This window comes from Rattus rattus, chromosome 7, assembly GCF_011064425.1.
Source record: "Rattus rattus isolate New Zealand chromosome 7, Rrattus_CSIRO_v1, whole genome shotgun sequence".
Taxonomy (NCBI): Eukaryota; Metazoa; Chordata; class Mammalia; order Rodentia; family Muridae; genus Rattus; species Rattus rattus.
In genome coordinates this window covers 49,551,724-49,575,940 of record NC_046160.1, presented here as the reverse complement: position 1 = coordinate 49,575,940, position 24,217 = coordinate 49,551,724, and the positions used below count along the sequence as shown (strand labels likewise).

Sequence of the window (24,217 nt, the reverse complement as noted above, 5' to 3'; positions counted from 1 at the left end):
AATAATTAAATAAGTGAAGAAAAGAGAAAAAGAAAAAACTAAGAATGTATATATACATGTTTCTTCAGAACAACTTAAGGTGATATTTGTGATATAAGTATGATAAATACATAAATACTGAGTAATACTTGTTTAATTTCCATAGCATCACACTGAGAATCTTTTGTCATGTCCATTCTCAGTAAATAAAACCCCAAATAAATTACTTATGAATGAAAAGAAAATGTATTAAAGCTGGAATTCTAGTAAGTAAATTGTAATATGCTACAATACATTAACAAAAGTAGCAAATATTTGATGACTCAAGACTCCATAATTCTAGGCTAAAGAGATGACTATCAAAAATGGAGATATATTAGTAGTACTGTATTGCTTAGGCAGAGAACCTGAGATCAGTTCTAGTACCCAAAACAGGTAGTTTACAGCTTCATGAAACTGCAGGTCCCTAGTACCAGTGCAAACATCTGGCCTCTGAAGGCACTGCAAACTGAAAGGTACACCCACCACCACCACTATGACTACCATCACCACCACCTTCACCACCACCATCACCACCACCATCACCACCACCATCACCACCACCATTGTTGATATTACTAGTATTAGTAATACACTCTTTTAAAAAATCACTTTCACAATACCAGAACATGATTTATTCGATGACCACATTCAGTTATTCAGAAATAGAACAACAGAAACATAAATATCAATGTTCATAAAATATTTAAAACTTTTGAAATTTTATTCCCATGGGAACATCCCTGGAGGGAAACCGGCCATTTTCTCCTGAAACACTTTATCAAAGGCTTCAGCTTGGGCTACAGTGAAGTGATTCTTCCAGTCCCCAATAGTGCCTAAAAATGGGAAGCACACATAAATGTGGGATAATAATGGACTTACACGGCTCTAGCTCCTCCCATCATATGCTCTTACTATCTGTTTGATAAAGACCACACAGTTAATAAAGCAAACTACCATTTTCTATAGAAACCTAATTGATCTCTGAAATCATTATATATAAAATATATATTATATATATAAATAAATATATATATATATATATAATTTCTCCCTCTCTGGAAATTATGTCCTACCTTTTCCTCACCAAACCTATATGCTAGACAACCTAAGAGCAGCAACACTGACTTGATCTTTTTACTTATCCAGATTATCCCTACTTCCCATCAAATCAGTTTCTATCATATTGTACAACTCAACAGTGTTTATCATCTCTATTATCCAAACAGACTTCAATTTTGCTGTCTGTATTTTAGTGTTATACATATAGAAATTCTTCACAGCATGCAAGCAACTTTCAAATAATATCTATAAAAAGATATTCTTGTGTGTGTGTGTGAAAGAGAGAGAGAAAGAGAGAGAGAGAGAGAGAGAGAGAGTCCACATGAGAGCTGCATATATAGTTATGAGCAGGATTTCAACTGTCTTGATTTTCCCACAAGATACAGGTGACCCAGCCACTCCCAACTGACAACACTGCAGGACTTCTGTTTCACTCAGCCATGTTGTTTTGTGATGCATGAAGATCTGCATAATTTCAGCCCCAAACCTTTGTAGCACTGTCTCTTCTGACCACACATTGGTTTTCAACACTCCATTACAGAAGGTCTTTAGAGTTAGCATTAGAGATTGTCCAACTGGCCATGCTGTGTTGTGTCTTTCTTTACCCCAGAGGCATAAAATCTTTCATATAATTACATCTTGTTCCTTATTAATGAAGCGGTAAAATTCTCATACCATCTTTCATCTATTTACAACCCAGCAGCCCCCATCCTTTCTGTATTTCCTAGCTTTGGCACTGTGATGTGTTCCATGCATTTCTGCTTTAAATATATACAATATATACACAGAATATGTATCTAATATATTTCAAAACCAAGTGTATCTTAAATTACTAAATGGTTCATTTCACAAAAAAATCCCAGACATATAGGACATACTAGGGTGGAATTTTATTTTTTTTCTTCTTTTCTTTTCTTTTTTTTTTTTTTTTGTTAGGCAAGCGCTCTACCGCTGAGCTAAATCCCCAACCCTAGGGTTCAATTTTTAATGAATTAATGAATGTGAGAGAAAGGCATAGGCAGTTCTCAAACTTTGATGATGAGGAAAAATTAGTCTTTGAGATTTTACCCAGTGTGATAGTGATGGATGTGGAACTGAATCTAAAAAGTTTGACAGGAGAAGTCATGCTTTTTTTATCACATTACTTTCTTTCTTTAGTATCACATAAGTTAATTTTAATTCCCCTGTGGGCTGTATTAAAGAACATATAAAGAATTCATTAAAATGTAAATCACTAATGCAGCATATTCAAACAATATACCATTAACTAATATGAATGTAAAATGTCTTCTGATTAGATGGAGTCCCATCAGTATCCATTGCTACTCTCAGGTTTCTTACATTATTCATTATTAGACCATGTTTTCTTATTGATTTCCATAGAATGGCTGGATCCTGATAAGCCAAACCAGATAGATGCTGGACTACAAGAATCTCAACAAATTTTATTTGTTTTCACAATGGAGTAAAAGAGTCTATCTGAGAAAACCACATCTTTGGAGGTACGCACATGGAGTTCTAAGTCCACCTATGTCAAAATCCTCTGTTACTTACAGATGTACAGTTATTCTCATTAATTTTTTCTAAAACTCTCCCCAAACTTGTGTGCCTCAGATGGCAAGGTAAGCCAAACATATGGTAGCTTAATTCTTGTTGAAAAGGAACTTCCTCATAGTTCTGGAGGCTGCAGGTCTCATATCATGGTGATTTGTTCAGGCCATTGTAGGCTTTTCTTTTTGACCTGCACATGGCAAGCTTCTTCCTCTCGCTGTAGGACATCTTCCCTTTCTGTCTCTGATTAATATCTTCTGAAGATACAAGTGAAAATGATTAATAGCCCTAGTACTTTCTAGAGTAACATACGCTGTAAAGTAATAAGGGCTAGGACTTTGGAGGGTTATCAGAAGATACTTCCTACACATGTCCCAATTATGTCATTGCCTTTACAAAAGTCTTGTCAAACCAACAGGGTTTCAATCATGGTGAACATATCTCTAATCTGCATTTCCTGCAGTATATAATTTTGAAATCACAGAGACTACAGTTGCATATGGAAAAGTACTGTTTGAAGGCTAAAACCAGACTCATCTCATCAGCTTGAATGATAGAGCCTACTGAATAAGGCAGACAACGCAGCCCTCCACAGGCACTAAAACATATTTTACTTGTGTCTCAAGAAGAAGAATTAAATGATATGGGGAAATTGGTCTAGTGAATTCTTTCAAGCTAAGGCAAGTCTAATATTTAATAAAGCATTTTAATGATTTATGATTTAGGGAATTAGGTTATTTAATGGTAAATAATGAAATTGGGTTTAGAATTAATATTTGATTTGCTCATACTTGGATGATTCAAAAATGTCACCAATCTGATATAGAAATTGTGAAGACAAATATTATGTTTACATACTCTTTCCTTTCAAAATTGTTTCCAGTCATATTCATTTCATTTTCCACTATAATAAGGTAGTGAAGCAGGTTGGTAGTGAATTTGGTATCCCGAATTAGTGAAATGGTTTCCAGGTTCATGGCTTACTAGATATGCATCACACTAGTTTAAGAAAGATAATCCCGAGATAAGAGAACGGGAGCAGCAGGTCCCCTGTGCATGAGACACCACCGGAAGCTGAAGGGACCAACTGGATAAACATTTCTCTGCACCCAAATCCCGTGGGAGGGAGAGCTAAACCTTCAGAGAGGCAGACATGCCTGGGAAGCCAGAAGAGACAACACTCTGCCCACATTTCTGACTCCAGAGGAAAACACCAAACGCCATCTGGGACCCTGGTGCACAGCGGCTCCCAGAAAGGGCAGCCCAGGTCCTCCTGGTTGCTGCCCTCACAGAGAGCTCATAAGCAACACCCCAAGAGCAAACTTAAGCCTCAGGACCACAGTTAAGACCAACTTTTCTGCTCCAAGTGACATGCCTGGTGAACTCAGGACACAGGCCCACAGGAACATCCAAAGACCTGTAGATAGGAAAAATTACATGCCCGAAAGCAGAACACTCTGTTTCCATAACTTGCTGAAAGAAAACAGGAAAACAGGTTTACAGCACTCCTGACACACAGTCTTATAGGACAGTCTAGCCACTGTCAGAAATAGGAGAACAAAGTAACACCAGAGATAATCTGACGTCGAGAGGCAAGCACAGAAACCCAAGCAACAGAAACCGAGACTACATGGCATCATCGGAGCCCAATTCTCCCACCAAAGCAAACACTGAATATCCAAACACACCAGAAAAGCAAGATCTAGATTCAAAATCATATTTGATCATGATGCTGGAGGACTTCAAGAAAGACATGAAGAACTCCCTTAGAGAAACGCAGAAAAACATAAGTAAACAAGGAGAAGCCTATAGAGAGGAATCACAAAAATCCCTGAAAGAATTCCAGGAAAACACAATCAAACAGTTGAAGGAATTAAAAATGGAAATAGAAGCAACCAAGAAAGAACACAGGGAAACAACCCTGGATATAGAAAACCAAAGGAAGAGACAAGGAGCCATAGATACAAGCATCACCAACAGAATACAAGAGATAGAAAAGAGAATCTCAGGAGCAGAAGATTCCATAGAAATCAACGACACAACTGTCAAAGATAATGTAAAGCAGAAAAAGCTACTGACAAAACATACAGGAAATCCAGGACTCAATGAGAAGATCAAACCAAAGGATAATAGGAATAGAAGAGAGTGAACACTCCCCGCTCAAAGGACCAGTAAATATCTTCAACAAAATCATAGAAGAAAACTTCCATAACCTAAAGAAAGAGATGCCCATAAGCATACAAGAAGCGTACAGAACTCCAAATAGATTGGACCAGAAAAGAAACTCCTCCTGTCACATAATAGTCAAAACACCAAATGCACAAAATAAAGAAAAAATATTAAAAGCAGTAAGGGAAAAAGGTCAAGTAACACATAAAGGCAGACCTATCAGAATCACACCAGATTTTCGCCAGAGACTATGAAAGCCAGAAGATCCTGGACAGATGTCATACAGACCCTAAGAGAACAAAAATGCCAGCCCAGGTTACTGTATCCTGCAAAACTCTCAATTAACATAGATGGAGAAACCAAGATATTCCATGACAAAACCAAATTTACACAATATCTTTCTACACATCCAGTACTACAAAGGATAATAAATGGTAAAGGCCAACATACACCCTAGAAAAAGCAAGAAACTAATCGTCTTGGCAAGAAAACAAAGAGAAGAAAAGCACACAAACATAACCTCACATCCAAATATGAATATAACAAGAAGCAATAATCACTATTCCTTAATATCCCTCAACATCAATGGTCTCAACTCCCCAATACAAAGACATAGATTAACAAACTGGATACGCAATGAAGACCCTGCATTCTGCTGCCTACAGGAAACACACCTCAGAGACAAAGACAGACACTACCTCAGAGTGAAAGGCGGGAAAACAACTTTCCAAGGAAATTCGTCTAAAGAAGCAAGCTGGAGTAGCCATTCTAATAGCGAACAAAATCAATTTTCAACCAAAAGTCATCAAAAAAGATAAGGAAGGTCACGTGATATTCATCAAAGGAAAAATTCACCAAGATGAACTCTCAATCCTAAATATCTATGCTCCAAATACAAGGGCACCAACATATATAAAAGAAACCTTACTAAAGCTCTAAGCACACATTGCACCTCACACAATAATAGTAGGCGATTTCAACACCCCACTCTCATCAATGGACAGATCATGGAAACAGAAATTAAACAGAGACATAGACAGACTAAGAGAAGTCATGAACCAAATGGACTTGACAGATATTTACAGAATATTCTATACTAAAACAAAAGGATATACCTTTCTTTCACCACCTCATGGTACTTTCTCCAAAATTGAACATATAATTGGTCATAAAACATAAAACAAGCCTCAACAGGTACAGAAAGAAATAACCCCATGCGTCCTAATAGAGCACCACGGGATAAAGCTGGTCTTCAATAAAAGTAAGGGAAGAACGCCCACATATACATGGAAGTTGAACAATGTTCTACTCAATGATAACCTGGTCAAGGAAGAAATAAAGAAAGAAATTAAAGACTTCTTAGAATTTAATGAAAATAAAGGTACAACATACCCAAACTTATGGGACACATTGAAAACTGTGCTAAGAGGAAAACTCATAATTCTGAGTGCCTGCAGAAAGAAACAGGAGAGAGCATATATCACCAGCTTGACAGCACACCTAAAAGCTCTAGAACAAAAAGAAGCAAATACACCCAGGAAGAATAGAAGGCAGGAAATAATCAAACTCAGAGCTGAAATCAACCAAGTAGAAACAAAAATGACCATAGAAAGAATCAACAGAACCAAAAGTTGGTTCTTTGAGAAAATCAACAAGATAGAAAAACCCTTAGCCAGACTAATGAGAGAACACAGAGAATGTGTCCAAATTAACAAAATCAGAAATGAAAAGGGAGACATAACTACAGAATCAGTGGAAATTCAAAGAATCATCTGATGTTACTACAAAAGGCTATATTCAAAAAAAAACTTGAAAATCTGGAGGAAATGGACAATTCCTAGACAGATACCAGGTACCAAACTTAATCAGGAACAGATAAACCATTTAAACAACCCGATAACTCCTAACGAAATAGAAGCAGTCATTAAAAGTCTCCCAACCAAAAAGAGCCCAGGTCCAGACTGCTTTACTGCAGAATTCTATCACACTTTCATAGAAGACTTCATACCAATACTATCCAAACTATTCCACAAAATTGAAACAGATGGAGCACTACCGACTTCCTTCTATGAAGCCACACTTGCTCTTATACCTAAACCACACAAAGACCCAACAAAGAAAGAGAACTTCAGACCAATTTCCCTTATGAATATCGACGCAAAAATACTCAATAAAAATCTGGCAAACCGAATCCAAGAGCACATCAAACCAATCATCCACCATGATCAAGTAGGCTTCATCCCAGGCTTGCAGGGATGGTTTAATATACGGAAAACCATCAACGTGATCCATTATATAAACAAACTGAAAGAACAAAACCACATGATCATTTCATTAGATGCTGAGAAAGCATTTGACAAAATTCAACACCCCTTCATGCTAAAAGTCCTGGAACGAATAGGAATTCAAGGCCCATACCTAAACATAGTAAAAGCCATATACAGCAAACCAGTTGCTAACATTAAACTAAATGGAGAGAAACTTGAAACAATCCCACTAAAATCAGGGACTAGACAAGGCTGCCCACTCTCTCCTACTTATTCAATATAGTTCTTGAAGTTCTCGCCAGAGCAAACAGACAACAAAAGGAGATCAAGGGGATACAGATTGGAAAAGAAGAAGTCAAAATATCACTATTTGCATTTGATATGATAGTATATTTAACTGATCCCAATAGTTCATCCAGAGAACTACTAAAGCTGATAAACAAATTCACGCAAAGTAGCTGGGTATAAAATTAACTCAAATAAATCAGTAGCCTTCCTCTACACAAAAGAGAAACAAGCCGAGAAAGAAATTAGGGAAACGACACCCTTCATAATAGACCCAAATAATATAAAGTACCTCGGTGTGACTTTAACCAAGCAAGTAAAAGATTTGTACAACAAGAACTTCAAGACTCTGAAGAAAGAAATTGAAGAAGACCTCAGAAGATGGAAAGATCTCCCATGCTCATGGATTGGCAGGATTAATATAGTAAAATGGCCATTTTACCAAAAAGCGATCTACAGATTCAATGCAATCCCCATCAAAATACCAATCCAATTCTTCAAAGAGTTAGACAGAACAATTTGCAAATTCATCTGGAATAACAAAAAACCCAGGATAGCTAAAACTACCCTCAACAATAAAAGGACTTCAGGGGGAATCACTATCCCTGAACTCAAGCAGTATTACAGAGCAATAGTGATAAAAACTGCATGGTATTGGTACAGAGACAGAAAGATAGACCAATGGAATAGAATTGAAGACCCAGTAATGAACCCACACACCTCTGGTCACTTGATTTTTGACAAAGGAGCCAAAACCATCAAATGGAAAAAAGATAGCATTTTCAGCAAATGATGCTGGTTCAACTGAATGTCAGCATGTAGAAGAATGCAGATCGATCCATGCTTATCACCCTGTACAAAGCTTAGGTCCAAGTGGATCAACGACCTCCACATCAAACCAGATACACTCAAACTAATAGAACAAAAACTGGGGAAGCATCTCGGACACATGGGCAATGGAAAAAAATTTCCTGAACAAAACACCAATGGCTTATGCTCTAAGATCAAGAATCGACAAATGGGATCTCATAAAACTGCAAAGCTTCTGTAAGGCAAAGGACACTGTGGTTAGGACAAAACGGCAACCAACAGATTGGGAAAAGATCTTTACCAATCCTACAACAGATAGAGGCCTTGTATCCAAAATATACAAAGAACTCAAGAAGTTAGACCACAGGGAGACAAATAACCCTATTAAAAAATCGGGTTCAGAGCTAAACAAAGAATTCACAGCTGAGGAATGCCAAATGGCTGAGAAACACCTAAAGAAATGTTCAAAATATTTAGTAATAAGGGAAATGCAAATCAAAACAACCCTGAAATTTCACCTCACACCAGTGAGAATGGCTAAGATCAAAAACTCAGGTGACAGCAAATGCTGGCGAGGATGTGGAGAAAGAGGAACACTCCTCCATTGTTGGTGGGATTGCAGACTGGTACAACCATTCTGGAAATCAGTCTGGGGATTCCTCAGAAAATTGGACATTGAACTACCTGAGGACCCAGCTATATCTCTCTTGGGCATATACCCAAAAGATGCCCCAACATATAAAAAAGACACGTGCTCCACTATGTTCATAGCAGCCTTATTTATACTAGCCAGAAGCTGGAAAGAATCCAGATGCCCTTCAACAGAGGAAGGGATACAGAAAATGTGGTACATCTACACAATGGAATATTACTCAGCTATCAAAAACAATGACTTTATGAAATTCATAGGCAAATGGTTGGAACTGGAAAATATCATCCTGAGTGAGGTAACCCAATCACAGAAAAACACACATGGTATGCACTCATTGATAAGTGGCTATTAGCCCAAATGCTTTAATTACCCTAGATGCCTAGAACAAATGAAACTCAAGATGGATGATCAAAATGTGAATGCTTCACTCCTTCTTTAAATGGGGAAAAAGAATACCCTTAGCAGGGAAGAGAGAGGCAAAGATTAAAACAGAGACTGAAGGAACACCCATTCAGAGCCTGCCCCACATGTGGCCCATACATATACAGCCACCCAATTAGACAAGATGGATGAAGCAAAGAAGTGCAGACCGACAGGAGCCGGATGTAGCTCGCTCCTGAGAGACACAGCCAGAATACAGCAAATACAGAGGCGAATGCCAGCAGCAAACCACTGAACTAAGAACAGGACCCCCCTTGAAGGAATCAGAGAAAGAACTGGAAGAGCTTGAAGGGGCTCGAGACCCCATATGTACAACAATGCCAAGCAACCAGAGCTTCCAGGGACTAAGTCCCTACCTAAAGACTATACATGGACTGACCCTGGACTCTGACCTCATAGGTAGCAATGAATATCCTAGTAAGAGCACCAGTGGAAGGGGAAGCCCTGGGTCCTGCTAAGACTGAACCCCAGTGAACTAGACTGTTGGGGGAGGGCGGCAATGGGGGAGGGTGGGGAGGAACACCCATAAGGAAGGGGAGGGAAAAAAGAAAAAATAAAAAAAGAAGGGGAGGGGAGAGGTTAGGGGGATGTTGGCCGGGAAACCGGGAAAGGGAATAACATTCGAAATGTAAATAAAATACTCAAGTTAATAAAAAAAAATGGAAAAAAAAGGCATAGAAAATGCAAAAGTATGGGGTGCCATTCCATAGTTGTGATGTGTTTCTTATGTGAGAGAATACTGGTTAACTTACTTCTCTGTGACTGTTTTCTTATTTGATAATGAAATCATCTGTGGAGTGGTTGGAAAAATAAAGCATTCCCTAACCTGAATTAAAAAAAGAAAAAGGAAAAATAATTCCCCCAAATAATAGTTGTTTTCAAATGCAAAAAATATCTAACAATAATCACTAGGAAAATTAAAATACAAAAAATATTATGAAGTTTGAACAAGTGTTTTGTCAAAACTGTGTTATAATTACTGATTTTATGCATGCATGTATGTATGTATGTATGTATGTATGTATTGTTCCTATAATCTATCCCGCATGACAAATATTATGTACATTGGGAAGAGATTAAATCCATGTGTGGTCTCATCCTAGAATAAACTTCCTGGAAAAGAAGAAATAATAATTGTCCTCATAGAATTTTGTCTTAAATTCTCATCCATCTCCTCTGATGTGTCTCTGCTAAAGCATATGCTTGTTAGTTTCCTTATCCCTTTGATATTAGCAGAGCTTCTTGATTTTATAGGTATTTAATAACATAATTTTATGTTCATATACTGTTTTACCTCTGCCAAATTCTGATTCATTGTAGGAAATGTAAGAACAGACTACTTCTTTTAGGTCAAACCTTCAGTTCTAGTACAGAGAAATATGTCTCCACTGACTCTGGAGTGCAGAGGTATGAGGTCATATGGCAACACCAGTGTATTCTTACAGAGGCCTTAATCTTTACTATGTAGATACCCATTCTCTTGTAGTGAGTGGTGACATATCATGCTTAATTTTGAGTCAGAATTTCCTAATATGGGGCTATAAGTGTATCAGATTAAATACAATATGGTTAGTACTTGACTTCATTTTGTCTATGAAAAATTCTGATATCCTTATATTGCTAGTAGCCAAATCTCACTCTGGAACAGAAAAGGAGTGACAGTAAAAGCTGATGCATTTAAATTATGGGAAAAAATGAAATCCATAACTCTTACTTCCTTCACTTATGCTGATGTTCATATTCATTGTTAAATATCTGATTACTGACACCCTTTTTCTTCTACTCTGAGTTTCATCTCACCTATCACTACCTAATCAAGTCTGGGTAAGTCTCAAGGTCTGATTCATTCTGGAAAAGTCATACCTTACCTGAACAGCTATGAAATGACACACACAATCTTCTCCCAGAATACAGAGATGGCAGAGACATAACGAGAGTTGAAATTCCCCATCCAGGAGAGACAGTTCAAAAAAAGAAAAGGGTAATGAACATAAAGTAATCAAACATAGGTTGACAAATGATGTCAGATTTTTTATTGGATATTTTCTTTTTACATTTCAAATGTAGTCCCCATTCACAGTTTTCATTCCAGAAACCCCCTATCCCATTACCCGCTACTCTTGCCTCTTTGAGGGTGCCTCTCCACCCTCTAACCGATTCATGACTCCCAGCATTGACATTCCCCTACAATAGGGCTTTGAGCCTTCACAGAACCAAGGGCCTCTCTTGCCAGTGATGTTCAACAAGGCCATCCTCTGCTTGATATGCCTCTCGAGTCATGGGTCATTCCATGTGTACTCTTTGGTGATTTAGTACCTGGCAGCTCTGCATGGTTGATATTGTTGTTCTTACTATGGAGTGGCAAGCCTGTTCTGCTTGTTCAATTATTTGTCTAACTCCTTAGTTGAGTACCCTGTTTTCAGTCCAATGTTTGGGTGTCAGAATCTGCCTCTGTATTTGTCAGGCTCTGGCAGAGGCTCTCAGGAGACAGCTATATCTGGCTCCTATCAGCCAGCACTTCTTGGCATTAGCAATAATGTCTAGGTTTGATGACTATAAATGGGATGGATCCCCAGGTGGGGCAGACACTTGCTGGACTTTCCTTCAGTACCTGCTCCACAATTTGACTTCATGTTTCCTCTTGTTGAGTACTATGTTCCCCCTTCTGTCAAGGACTGGATAAGACACACTTAGGTCTTCCTTCTTCTTTAGCTTCATATGGTCTTTGAATTATATCATTGTTATTCTGATCTTTTTGGCTTATATCAACTTATTAGTGGGTGTGCATCATATGTGTTTTTTGTGATTGGGTTACCTCACTCACGAAGATATTTTCTAGTTCCATCCATTTGCCTAGGAATTTCATGAAGTCACTTTTTAATATGCTGAGTAATACTCCATTACATAAGTATACCACATTTTCCGTATCCATTCCTCTGTTCAAGGACATCTTGGTTCTTTCTAGATTCTGGCTATTATAAATAAGGCTGCTATGAACATAGTGGAGAATGTCTTCTTGTTATATATTGGAACATCTTTTAGGTATATGCCCAGGAGTGGTATAACTGGGTCTTCAGTTAGTACTATGTCCAATTTTCTGAGGAAACACCAGATTGATTTCCAGAGTGCTTGTACCAGCTTGCACTCCCACCAACAATGGTGGAGTGTTCCTATTTCTCCACATCCTTACCAGCATGTACTATCACATGAGATTTTGATCTTAGCCATCCTGAGTAGTGTGAGGTGGTATGTCAGGGTTGTTTTGATTTGCATTTCCCTGATGGCAAAGGATATTGTAGATTTCTTTAGTTGCTTCATGGCCATTCCATATTCTTCAGTTAAGAATTCTTGGCTTAGCCCTGTACCCCATTTTTAATAGAGTTATTTGATTCTTTGGAGTCTAACTTTTTGAGTTCTTTGTATATATTAGATATTAGCCCTCTATCAGATGTAGGATTGGTAAAGATCTTTTCCCAATTTATTGGTTACCTCTTTGTCCTATTGACAGTGCTCTTTTCCTTACAGAATATTTGCAATTTTATGAGGTCCCATTTGTTGACTCTTGATCTTAGAGCATAAGCTATTGGTGTACTGTTCAGGAAATTTCTTCCTTTGCCCAAGTGTTTGAGGGTCTTCCTCACTTTCTTTTCAGTTAGTTTCAGTGTATCTGATTTTATGTGTATGTCCTTCATTCACTTGGACTTAAGCTTTGTACAAGAAGGTAAGAATGGATTGATTTGCATTCTTGTATATTCTGATCTCCAGTTAAACTAGCACCATTTGTTGAAAATGCTGTCCTTTTTCCACCTGAGGGTTTCAGCTCCTTTGTCAAAGATAAAGTGACAGTAGTTGTGTGGGTTCATTTCTGCATCTCCAATTATATTTCATGTCCTACATATCTGTCTTTGTTCTAATACAATTCAGTTTTTATCATGATTGTTCTGTAGTAAATTTTGAGGACAGGGATGTTGATACCACCAGATGGTCTTTTATTGTTGAGAATACTTTTTTCCTATCCTGGTTTTATTATTCCTAATGAATTTGAAAATAGATCTTTCTAATGCTTTGAAGAATAGAGTTAGAATTTTCATGGGGATTGCATTGAATGTGTAGAGTCTTTCTGCAAGATTCCCATTTTTATTATATTTATTCTGCCAATCCATGAACATGGCAGAACTTTCCCTCTTTTGAGATATTCAATTTTCTTTTTCACAGACTTGAAGTTCTTGTTCTATAGATTTTCACTTGCCTGGTTAGATTCACACCAAGATATTTTATATTGCTTGTGACTATTGAAAATGGTGTTATTTTCCTACCTTCTTTCTCTGCCTGTTTACCATTTCAATAGAGAAAGGGTACTTCTTTGTTTGAGTTAATTTTTTTATCCAGTCCCTTTTTTGTAGTTGTTTATCAGGTTTAGGAATTCTCTGGTGGAATTTTTGCTGTCACTTAAGTATACCAGCATATCATCTGCAAATAGTAATAGTTTAACTTCTTCCTTTCCAATTTGTATTCCTTTGACCACTTTTTGTTGTCTAATCACTCTAGTTAGGACCTGTATTTAGTAGGTAGGGATGGATTGTGCAGCCTTCCCTATTCCCTGAACTTACTGACATTGATTCAAGTTTCCCTCCATTTATTTTAAGAAAGGGGCTGTTGAGATGGTTCAGATGTTATCAGCACTGACTACTCTCCTTGAGTTCCTTAATTCAATTCCCAGTCACCACATGATGGCTCATAACTATCTGTAATGAAATTTCATGCCCTCTTCTGGCACAAACAGAGCACTCATACATATAAATTAATACTATCAGGTTTTAATTCTAGAGAATTTTCTTAGTCCTTTTCTTGTCTACTCTGCCCTACTCTATGGCAGGACTATTGAACTGTTCAACATCTTTTCCAGGTGTTAATGCAATTTTTGTGGTTCTGTGGTTATCATCTTAGATATATTTGGTCTCCTCCATTGTAATTTTTATACTTTAGAGTTTAGGATTATGATACAGGGACTTTACAATACCTAATGTAAACATGATCACTTTCCCATTTTTTCACTGAAGTTAATGAACATGACTATCTTCAATCCAAAGGTCATCTCCCAGAATAAATCAACTTTTCACAGTGTTTGATGTCCCCATCTTCTCCATAAAAATATTCACCTTTAATATTTGGGAGAGGCTTTCAGTGGTGAGAAGTGATTCTCTGTACATTTGCAACACTTTCTTAGAGATTCATTAGCAAAACAAATCTTTAATATTTTCCGACACATTCTGACGATAGAAAATTTCTTTACCTTTCCTCATTAGGCCAATACCAGTAAAAATTGATTTTTTCTTCAGGAGGCTATAATTGGACATGTCATTTTCTTTCATGACTTGGAAGGAACTGTACTTGAGGACCAAATCCAGCTCATCTGGCTCTAATTTTTTCCCCAGGAAGTCACATATCTTCTTTATGGCTCCCATTGTATCCTGATAGAAGAAGAAACAGAAATGAAGGTGATAAACAGAGAGCTCTGAGATAACAGATGCAAAGAAGGAATCTGTAAATAATGAAGGAAAATGGGACATGAAGAAAGGGCATCAAAAAATGAGTGAGAGGGGTTGGGGATTTAGCTCAGTGGTAGAGCGCTTGCCTAGGAAGCGCAAGGCCCTGGGTTCGGTCCCCAGCTCAAAAAAAAAAAAAATGAGTGAGCATGATTGTGGTATAGGCTAGAAAAGGCAGTGGAATAAAGGCAGGTAAGACACACACACAACATTTATATATTGAGAAATACAGAGGATGTGGGTTTCTTCTCAGGAAGGAGAAAATATTAGAGATAGGTTCTCACAGAACCAAGGTTAAACTTAAACTTGCTTGGTAGAGGATAATGATAATGAATTTCAGACACTTGGGCCTCCATCTCCATAGTGCCATTATAAAATGTTTGTGCTGATAAACTCACTAAGTATACTGAGATATTTTTAAAGACAGGCCTCAATATGGAGCTTTGTCTTATGCAGTGAAAGTTTGTATGGAGACCAGTACACCTCAACCTCACAGAGACCAGTGATCCATCTATCTGGCTTTTCCTTTCAAGTCCTGGCATTGAAAGTATGTACAACTGTATCTAACCTGCCCTGGGATGTTTACAGAAACTTACAGAAATACCGTTAGACAATGACCAAGGAAAATGGAAGAACATGCACAAAAACCTAGGCATAGTTTAATGTTTACACCAGATAATACTGTTTGCTTAGGCTAAGTGTAAACAATACAGCTTTAAAACAGTTTCATAAAATGTTGTCAATATTAATTACTTGGGGTAATTCTGAGAGATTTTGTTTTGAGTAAGCATCTCAGGTTGAAGCTCACGTGGGCATCAAATTTAACATTTTTTCTGCCTCAGATACCCAATTTTTGCAATATCTGTGTATTAGTGCAATTGTAGGAGATAGGCATTACAAATAAAAATCTTTGAACATCAAATATTGTGCTTTTAATGGGACCATGAAGATTTCTTGGCTTAAAACTTGTTTTTACATATTTACCACAGTTCCACTTAATATTTCACACAAAAGAAAACAATCATGACAATAACTGAAAAGAACATTAAATGGTGAGAAAGGAGGCTAATGGGAATGTGCACTACTGTGTAGCAGACAGCTAGGTAGTGATCCTTCCTAGGGAAAACTTAATTTCATGATGATTAAGTAAAAAATTCTACATATGGGAAAAAGACTGTAATGAAAGGTTTTGTTTTTTTTACAGGTAATCTTTCTGCTTCCTGGGATAGGACACTAAGAGCTCAAATTATTTTGGGATAATTTCATGTTTTCTTTTTTTGTTTAGTTGCACTTTAATTTTTATCAATATTTATTTTTCTCAATAATTTCAGTGAAGCAGGTGGGCTGACAGCAGACCTTCACTTTTCCCTCTGCTTTTTTAGATCCCATGCCCAAGTCTCATCCTTAGTTCTGCACCAACAAACAAAAACAAAGAACACAAAATAAACAAAACAAACAAACAAACATACAAAATAGTGGCAATACTTCCCTTCTCTATTGGATTCAAAGACCTTTCCCTTCTAAAATTACTCCCTTCACTCATTGCATTATTCCAGTCCCCAAGTTCAGCAGTCCTTGGGAACTAGTGGACAACTCTGGCTAGGGAAACTGGTAGGCTATCTGCAGATAAATCTTCACTTCTCCCAACACGTCTTGAGTCCAATACCCAGACACCTACTTATCTCTGCAGCAAAACATCAAATTTGCTGGGTGAATTGCTTTTCCCCAGCCCCCAACTCCAGTATGCTCTCCCAAAGAAGCTACACCCCATTATGACAGGGAAGCAATGAGGTTACAACTTCATATCTTCATTTTCCCCTATATTCTTCAAATCCAATCTGTGAGTCTCATCCACACCTCTCTATCAAATCTCCTTCTCTGGCCTTTCCTCACACTCTGACCCCATTTCCAGGAGATTGACTAAGCAGGTCCTGGTGGAATACTTTGCTTTCCTCACTCTTCTGGAGTCCCTCAATTGAGTCCAATCCATATGCATTCCTAACTCTCAGGACCCACAACTCATGAACACATCTTATTTGGTACTGCAATTTAATTTCTACAGGATATATAAATCTACCTAATTCTCTTAATAACCAGAGTGAGACACAAACCAGGAAACAAAACTCCCACAAAATAAAGACCAGAACAGCTATCAGCACCTAGACACATTATCTTCTTAATCTAAGATGCTTGTCTTAGTCATGGTTTCTATTCCTGAAAAATATCATGACCATAACGTAACTTGGAGAGGAAAAAGTTTATTCAGCTTACACTTTTTCTCCAAAGGAAGTCAGGAGTAGAACTCAAGCAGACCAAGAAGCAGGGGATGATGCTGAGATCATGGAGGGATGCTATTATAGGCTTACTTCCCCTGGCTTGTTCACCTTGCTTTCCTATAGAAACCAAGACTACCAGCCCAGGGATGGTACCACCCACAAGGGTCCAGCACCATTGATCACTGATTGACAAATGCCACAGAGCTGGATCTCATGGAGGCATTTCCTCAAGGAAGACATTGAAATTTGTCATAATTCAAGCTTCTGTCTATTTGACACACAAAAGCAGCCAGTATAATGCCTAAATTCCAGTGAAAAAACAATCAGTAATAAACAGAACAAATATATATCCACAAGAGGTCAGCAATTGTAACATAGCACATCCTGATTATTTCACCTTAGCTGAGACACAACGAAAAATGCTTAAAACAAATTATAGGTATGATAGTGGTCTTTTAAAAGGAAATTAATATCTTCCTTAAAGAAATCTATGAAACAAAGAAACAGTAGAAAAAACTGAATTGAACTGATTTCCCCCTGGGTAGAAATAGAATCAATGCATGAAATCCAAACTGAAGGAAATCTCAAAAAGGAAATTTTTGGAACTCAAACAGGTATCTCAGAGGCAAGCTTCCCCAACAAGTACAATAGCTAGAATAGAAAACTTTAGGTATTGAAGACATTATAGAAGAAAAGAATACGTTGAAGAAAACATTAAAGTAAAATTAAATGCATTAAATTAAATATTATTATTAATATTAATGTTATAAATAATAAAATATTAAGCTCCTGGAACATAATATCCACAAAATCTGGGTCACTACTATGAAAAGACCAGATCAATGAATAATAGGAATAGAAGATGTAAAGGAAGCCCATGTCAAAGGTACAGCAAATATTTTCAACAAAATCATAGAAAAAATACTAACCTGAAGAAAGAGATGACTATCAACATTCTTGAAGCATACAGAACACCATGTAGAATGGACCAGAAAATCAGTGCACAGATAACATAATAATCAAAACATTAAATGTACAGAAGAAATTATGAAGGCATGTTAAAGATCTAGGATGGAGGAATCAAGTGGGAAAGTGGAAGGGAGAGGTGGTTTTGAAAGGGGGTAAAGGGAGATACAGGTAAAATTGTGAGACAGTTGAGAGGTAGAATTGAAACATAAAACAGTGGAAACTTACTAAAAACTATGCATATATGAAGGTGTTCAAAGTGAAATGACCATATAGTGGCCATCTCTTGTTCCAAAGAAAGAGAATGAATGAATGAAAAATTCCAGCACTAGGATTGGGTTACATCTAATTGAGCTGTTGGCTAATTAGGGTTTTCATGAGGTTCCTGAGTGAGTGAATGAGTGGATCTAGGATCCTAGTGCTTTCAGTCAGATTCTCTTAGTTTTGTTGTATTCACTGGTCTAATTTCTATGTCATAGTTTTTTTTTTTTAATCACATGTCATTTCACTCGTAATTACATATCACTGCTATACATCATTGCAGGATGTCAGGACAAGACAATAAAAGTGCAGGAACCTGGTGGCTGGAAATGATGCTGAGGCAATAGAGGCATGCTGCTTGCTGGCTCCTTTACCATACTATGTACAGCCTGTTTTCTTAAAGAATCCATGGATGACAGCTCTCATGAGGGGTGGGCCCTTACCCTTCAATCAATGATTATGAAAATGCCTTACAGTATTGCATACAGCTGGACCTTATGGAGACATTTTCATAATTAAAGTTCCCTCCTCTCAGGTTTTTATACCCTGTGACACATTTACAGACAACTGTTCAATACATTATTTTATATTGGATTCTTTTATATGTTCTTTTCTTGATTTGGGAGGCTTGCTTTTGTACTAGAATTTTTGTGAAAAACTTTGAAGTGGGGTGGATAAGGAGCCATAGATCATCTGGAAAGCCTCTGGGAGAGGGTGAACATGATCAAATACATTAACACTTAAAAGTTTTTTTAATTAATAAAAAAAAAGTTAGGAAAAACCAAAACAAACAAAAAATCACATTTCTCAGTAACCTATTTCATTACTAGGGTCTAGTTCTTAACTGTGTGGTGATTGTAAGATGGATGCTCACCTTTTTCATGTCTTCATAGTACAGTAACAAGAAGTTGTCACATTCTCGCATGGACAGCCAGGCACGGATGTGCTCAAACCATGATCCATATAGAACTGTGTTCAGAAAGAAGTAATGTATCAGTTATAAAGCCTTAACACTGGGTCTGCTTGACTTTCTTCACTTTTCTGAAAGCATCAGCAAAAGTCTTCACTAAGAATTTCTAACTAGTCTGTATTTATAGCATTAAACATGATGTTTGAGGCAAATAGACATATAGAGAACTTATAAATCAAGTTCATTAAAAATTTCATCACCACACATATAAATAACTGGTGACATGAAGAGATATCCTACTGCCAAGCTGAAAGGACAGGATACAGGAATCCAGAGGTGATTCCTGTAAGTTCATGCTTCCTGATGAGGTACACTAGGAAGAGAGAAAGATTTGATGACACAGATGGGAAAATCATATGTTATACAGTGTTGGAAAGAAAGATTTAAATCAAAACAGCAACCTCATGGCTGAAATCTTATGGACCTATGAATCAAGGCTATATGGCATCAATAATAATCACACTAACAAAGTGAGTGAGGGGAATAAGGCATGTGTATGTGGGGGGTAAGGGAAGGAGGGAGGGAGCGAAAACATGATAGCAGTTAGGCAGTCATGTTGTAGGAGGAACTGAAAATTCTACATCTTCATCTGAAGTCTGCTTGCAGAAAACTGCTTCCAGGCATCTAGGATGAGGATCTTAAAGTCCACACCCATAAGTATACACATAATCCAAAAAGGCCACACTAACTACAACAGGGTCATATCTTCTAATAGTGTTACACCCTGGGCCAAGCATATACAAACTATAATAGTTTGTATGATGTATGACAAGAACTTCAAGTCTCTCAAGAAAATGGAGAGATCACCCACGTACCTGGATTGACAGGATTAACATTGTAAAAATGACGACCCTATCAAAAGCAATCTACAGATCCAAGTTAAACCCAATCAAAATCCAAACACAATTCTCCAAAGACATGAAAAGAGCAATTCTCATTTTTTATGGATAAATAAAAAAACCCAGGATAGTAAAATCAATTATTAACAAAAAAGAACCTCTGGAGGAGAAACAATCCCAGACCGCCAAGTATATTACAAAGCAACTGTGATAAAAACTCCATGGTATTATTGCAGGGACAAGTTGATCAATGAAATAATATTGAAGATCAGAGTTAAAACAACACACATGTGTTCATTTATCTTTGACAAAGAAGTCAAAAATATACAGTGGAAAAAAGAAAGCATCTTCAATAAATGGTGCAGGTCTAACCGGGAGTTGGTGTGTAAAAAATGAAAATATACCCATTCTGTACTTGTATTTGATATGTATTTTGTTACATTTCAAATGTAATCCCCTTTCCTGGTTTTGGTTTTCTGTCCATAAACCACCTATCCTATCACCCTCCACCTTCTTTTATGAGTATGCACCACAACCTCACACCCTATCCTGCCTCCCCACCATGACACTCCCCTACACAGGGGGCGGGCCAGCCTTGGCAGAACCAAGAGCTTTACCATCCACTGGTGCCCAACCAGGCCATCCTCTGCTATACATGCAGCTGGAGCCATGGGTCTGTCCATATGTACTCCTTTGGAAGTGGTTTATTCCATGGGAGCTTTGGTTGCTTGGTATTGTTGGTATGAGGTTGCCCCTTTAGCTCCTTCAATCCTTTCTCTAACTCCTTCAATGGGAATCCCATTCTCAGCTCAATGGATGTCTGCTAGCATTAGCCACTATATATGTCATGTTCTGGCAGGTCCTCTCAGGAAACAGCTATATCAGTCTCCTGCAGGCCTGCATTTCATGGCATAAGCAATAGTGTAGGTGGGTTTAGACCCATTTTTATCTCACAGTACACAGCTCAAGTTCAAGGGCATCAAGGATTTCAACATAAAACAAGATACACTGAATCAAATAGAAGTCTAATTGTGAAAGAGCTTTAAACACACTGGCACAGTAGTAAATTTTCTAAATTTAATTCCAGTGGCTCATGCTCTAAGATCAAGAATTGATAAATTAAACATCATTAAAATAGAAAACTTCTGTAAGGCAAAAGACACAATCAATAGAACAAAGCAGCAACATGCTTATTGGGAAAAATATCTTCACTAACCCCACATCTGATTGAGAGCTAATATCAAACACATAAAAAGAACTCAAGAAGCTAACATCTAAAACTCAAAAAAAAATACCAGTAAAAATGGGGTGTAGAATGAGAGAGAGAATTCACAGCAGAGGAATCTCAAAGGTCCAAAAAGCACTTAAAGAAATATTCACAAAATATTCACAAAACAGGCCTCAATAGATACAAGAAGATTGAAGTAAGTCCTTGCATCCTATCTGATCACAATGGACTATTGCTGTTGTTTTCAACAACAGCAAAAACAACAGAGAGCCCAAATACACTTGAAAGCTGAACTATGCTGTAATCAATGATAACTTGATCAAGAAAAAAATTAAAGAAATTAAAGACTTTTTAGAATTTAATGTAAATGAAGGCACAAAATACCAAAACATATCAAACACAATGAAAGCAGTCGTAAGAGGAAAACTCAGAGCACTATTTACCTCCAGAATGAAACTGGAAAAAGTATACATTGACTGCACACCTAAACTCTGAAACAAAAAAAGCAAGTACACCCCAAAAGGGTAATCGGCTGGCAAATAATCAAACTAAAAGCAAAAAATCAACCAAGTAGAAACAAAAAAATATTCAAAAGAATCAACAAAACCAGGTGTTGGTTCTTTGAGAAAATCAACAAGATAAATTATTAACTAGACTAACCAGAGGGCACAGAGACGTTATCAAAATTAAGAGAGTCAAAAATTAAAATGGAGACATAACAAAAGAAACTGAGGAAATTCAAACAATTATCAGATCCTACTACAAAAGGCTATACTGAAAAAAACTGGAAACTATTGATGAAATGGACCAATTTCTAGACAGATACCAGGTACAAAAGTTAAATCAGGATTAGATAAACCATCTGAGGAGTCTCAAAACCCCTAAAGAAAGAGAAGCAGTCATGAAAATTCTCCCAACCAAAAAACCTCCAAGGACCAGATGGGCTTAATGCAGAACACTATCAGACATTCAAAGAAGACCTACTACCAATACTCTTCCAAATATTACACAAAATAGAAACAGAAGGAACACTACTCAATTTGCTCTATGAAACCATAATTATGTTCATACCTAAACCACACAGAGACACAAAAAAGAGAACATAAGACCAATTTCCCTTATTAATATCAGTGTAAAAATACACAAAAATCTAAACAAAAGCAATCCAAAACATATCAAACAATTATCCATCATGATCAAGTAGGCTTCATCCCATGGATGCATGGGCACTTCAATAAGAAATCTATCTTTGTAATCCAGGGAGTGTAATGGAGGGGATCTTGAAGCAATTCCACTAAAATCAGGGACTATACAAAGCTGCCTACTCTTTCCCTACCTATTTAATATAGTACATGAATTCGTACTTAGAGCAACTAGACAACAAAAAAAGAGGTCAAAGGATACAAATTGGAAAGAAATAATTCAAAATATCACTATTTGCAGTTGATATGATAGTATGTTGAAGTGACCACAAAAATTCCACCATAGAAAATGTACACATGATAAACAACTTCAGCAAAGTGACTGGATATAAAATTAACTCAAACAGATCAGTAGCCTTCTTGTACTCAAAGGACAAACAGGCTGAGAAAGAAATTAGGGAAATGACACCCTTCAAAATAGCCACAAATAATATAAATGCCTTGGTGTGATTCTAACCAAGTAAGTTAAAATTCTGTATGACAAGGATTTCAAGACTCTGAAGAAAAAAATTGAAAAAGATTTCAGAAGACGGAAAGATATTTCTTGCTCATGGATTGGCAGGATGAACGTACTGAAAATTGGACTCCTGCCAAAAGCCATCCACCCATTCAACGCAATCTCCATCAAAATTCCAACTCAATTATTCAAAGAGTTAGAAAGTGCAATTTGCCAATTCACTTGAAGTAACAAAAAAAGATAACAAAAACTACTCTCAACAATAAAAGAACTTCTGGGGTTATCACCATCTCTGACCTCCAACAGTATTACAGAGCAATCATGATATAAACTCCATAGTATTTGTAAAGAGATAGGCAAGTAGACCAATAGTATATAATTGGAGACCAAGAAATGAACCCACATACCTATGGCCAATTGATCTTTGACAAAGGAGCTAAAACAATCAAGTAGAAAAAAAGACAGGATTTTCAACAAATCCTGGTGCTGGTTCAACTGGAGGTCATCATGTAAAAGAATGTGAATCAACCCATTCTTTTATTCTGTACAGTGCTCAAGTTCAACTGAATCAAGAAACTCCAGATAAAACCAAATTCAGTGAAACTAATAACACAGAAATTGAGGAAGAGCCTGAACATATGGGCACAGGAGAAAATTTCCTGAACAAAACACCAATGGCTTATGCTTTAAGAACAAGAATCAACAAACAGGACTTCATAAAATTGCAAAACCTATGTAAGACAGATGACAGAATGACAACCAACAGATTAAGAAAAGATCTTTGCAAATCCCATATCCATTAGAGGGCTAATATCCAATATATACAAGAAACTAAAGAAGTTAGACTCGAACCAAATAAACCTATTTAAAAATTGGGTACAAAGCTAAACAAACAGAGGTACATGAAATAGGTGTGAAGCACATGAGGAAATTTGCAACATCATTAGGCAACCAGGAAATTCATATCAAAAAACCACATAGATTCTACCTCACACCAGTCAAAATAGCTAAGATTAGAGACTCATGTGACTGCAGATGCTGGCAAGGCTGTGGAGAATGAGCAACAATCCTCCATTGTTGCTGGGATTGAAAGCTGGTACAACCACTCTGGCAATCAGTCTCGAAGTTCCTCTGAAAATTGAACATAACACTACTGAGCAGAACTATAGCACTCCTGGCATATACCCAAAAGATGCTCCAACATATAAGAAGTCCAC

At 37.1% G+C, this 24,217-nt stretch overlaps 1 protein-coding gene across 1 annotated transcript; it reads right to left on the bottom strand.

Moving 5' to 3' along the window:
* Positions 1-626: 626 nt before the first annotated feature.
* Positions 627-19,268, bottom strand: LOC116905677 (bile salt sulfotransferase). Its single transcript, XM_032908660.1, has 3 exons — positions 19,179-19,268; positions 14,549-14,726; positions 627-854 (listed from the first exon to the last, which is right to left on the bottom strand). Exons 1-3 carry the CDS (start codon positions 19,227-19,229, stop codon positions 742-744), a joined length of 342 nt encoding a protein of 113 aa, XP_032764551.1. The 5' UTR covers positions 19,230-19,268; the 3' UTR covers positions 627-741.
* Between the last annotated feature and the right edge of the window lie 4,949 nt (positions 19,269-24,217).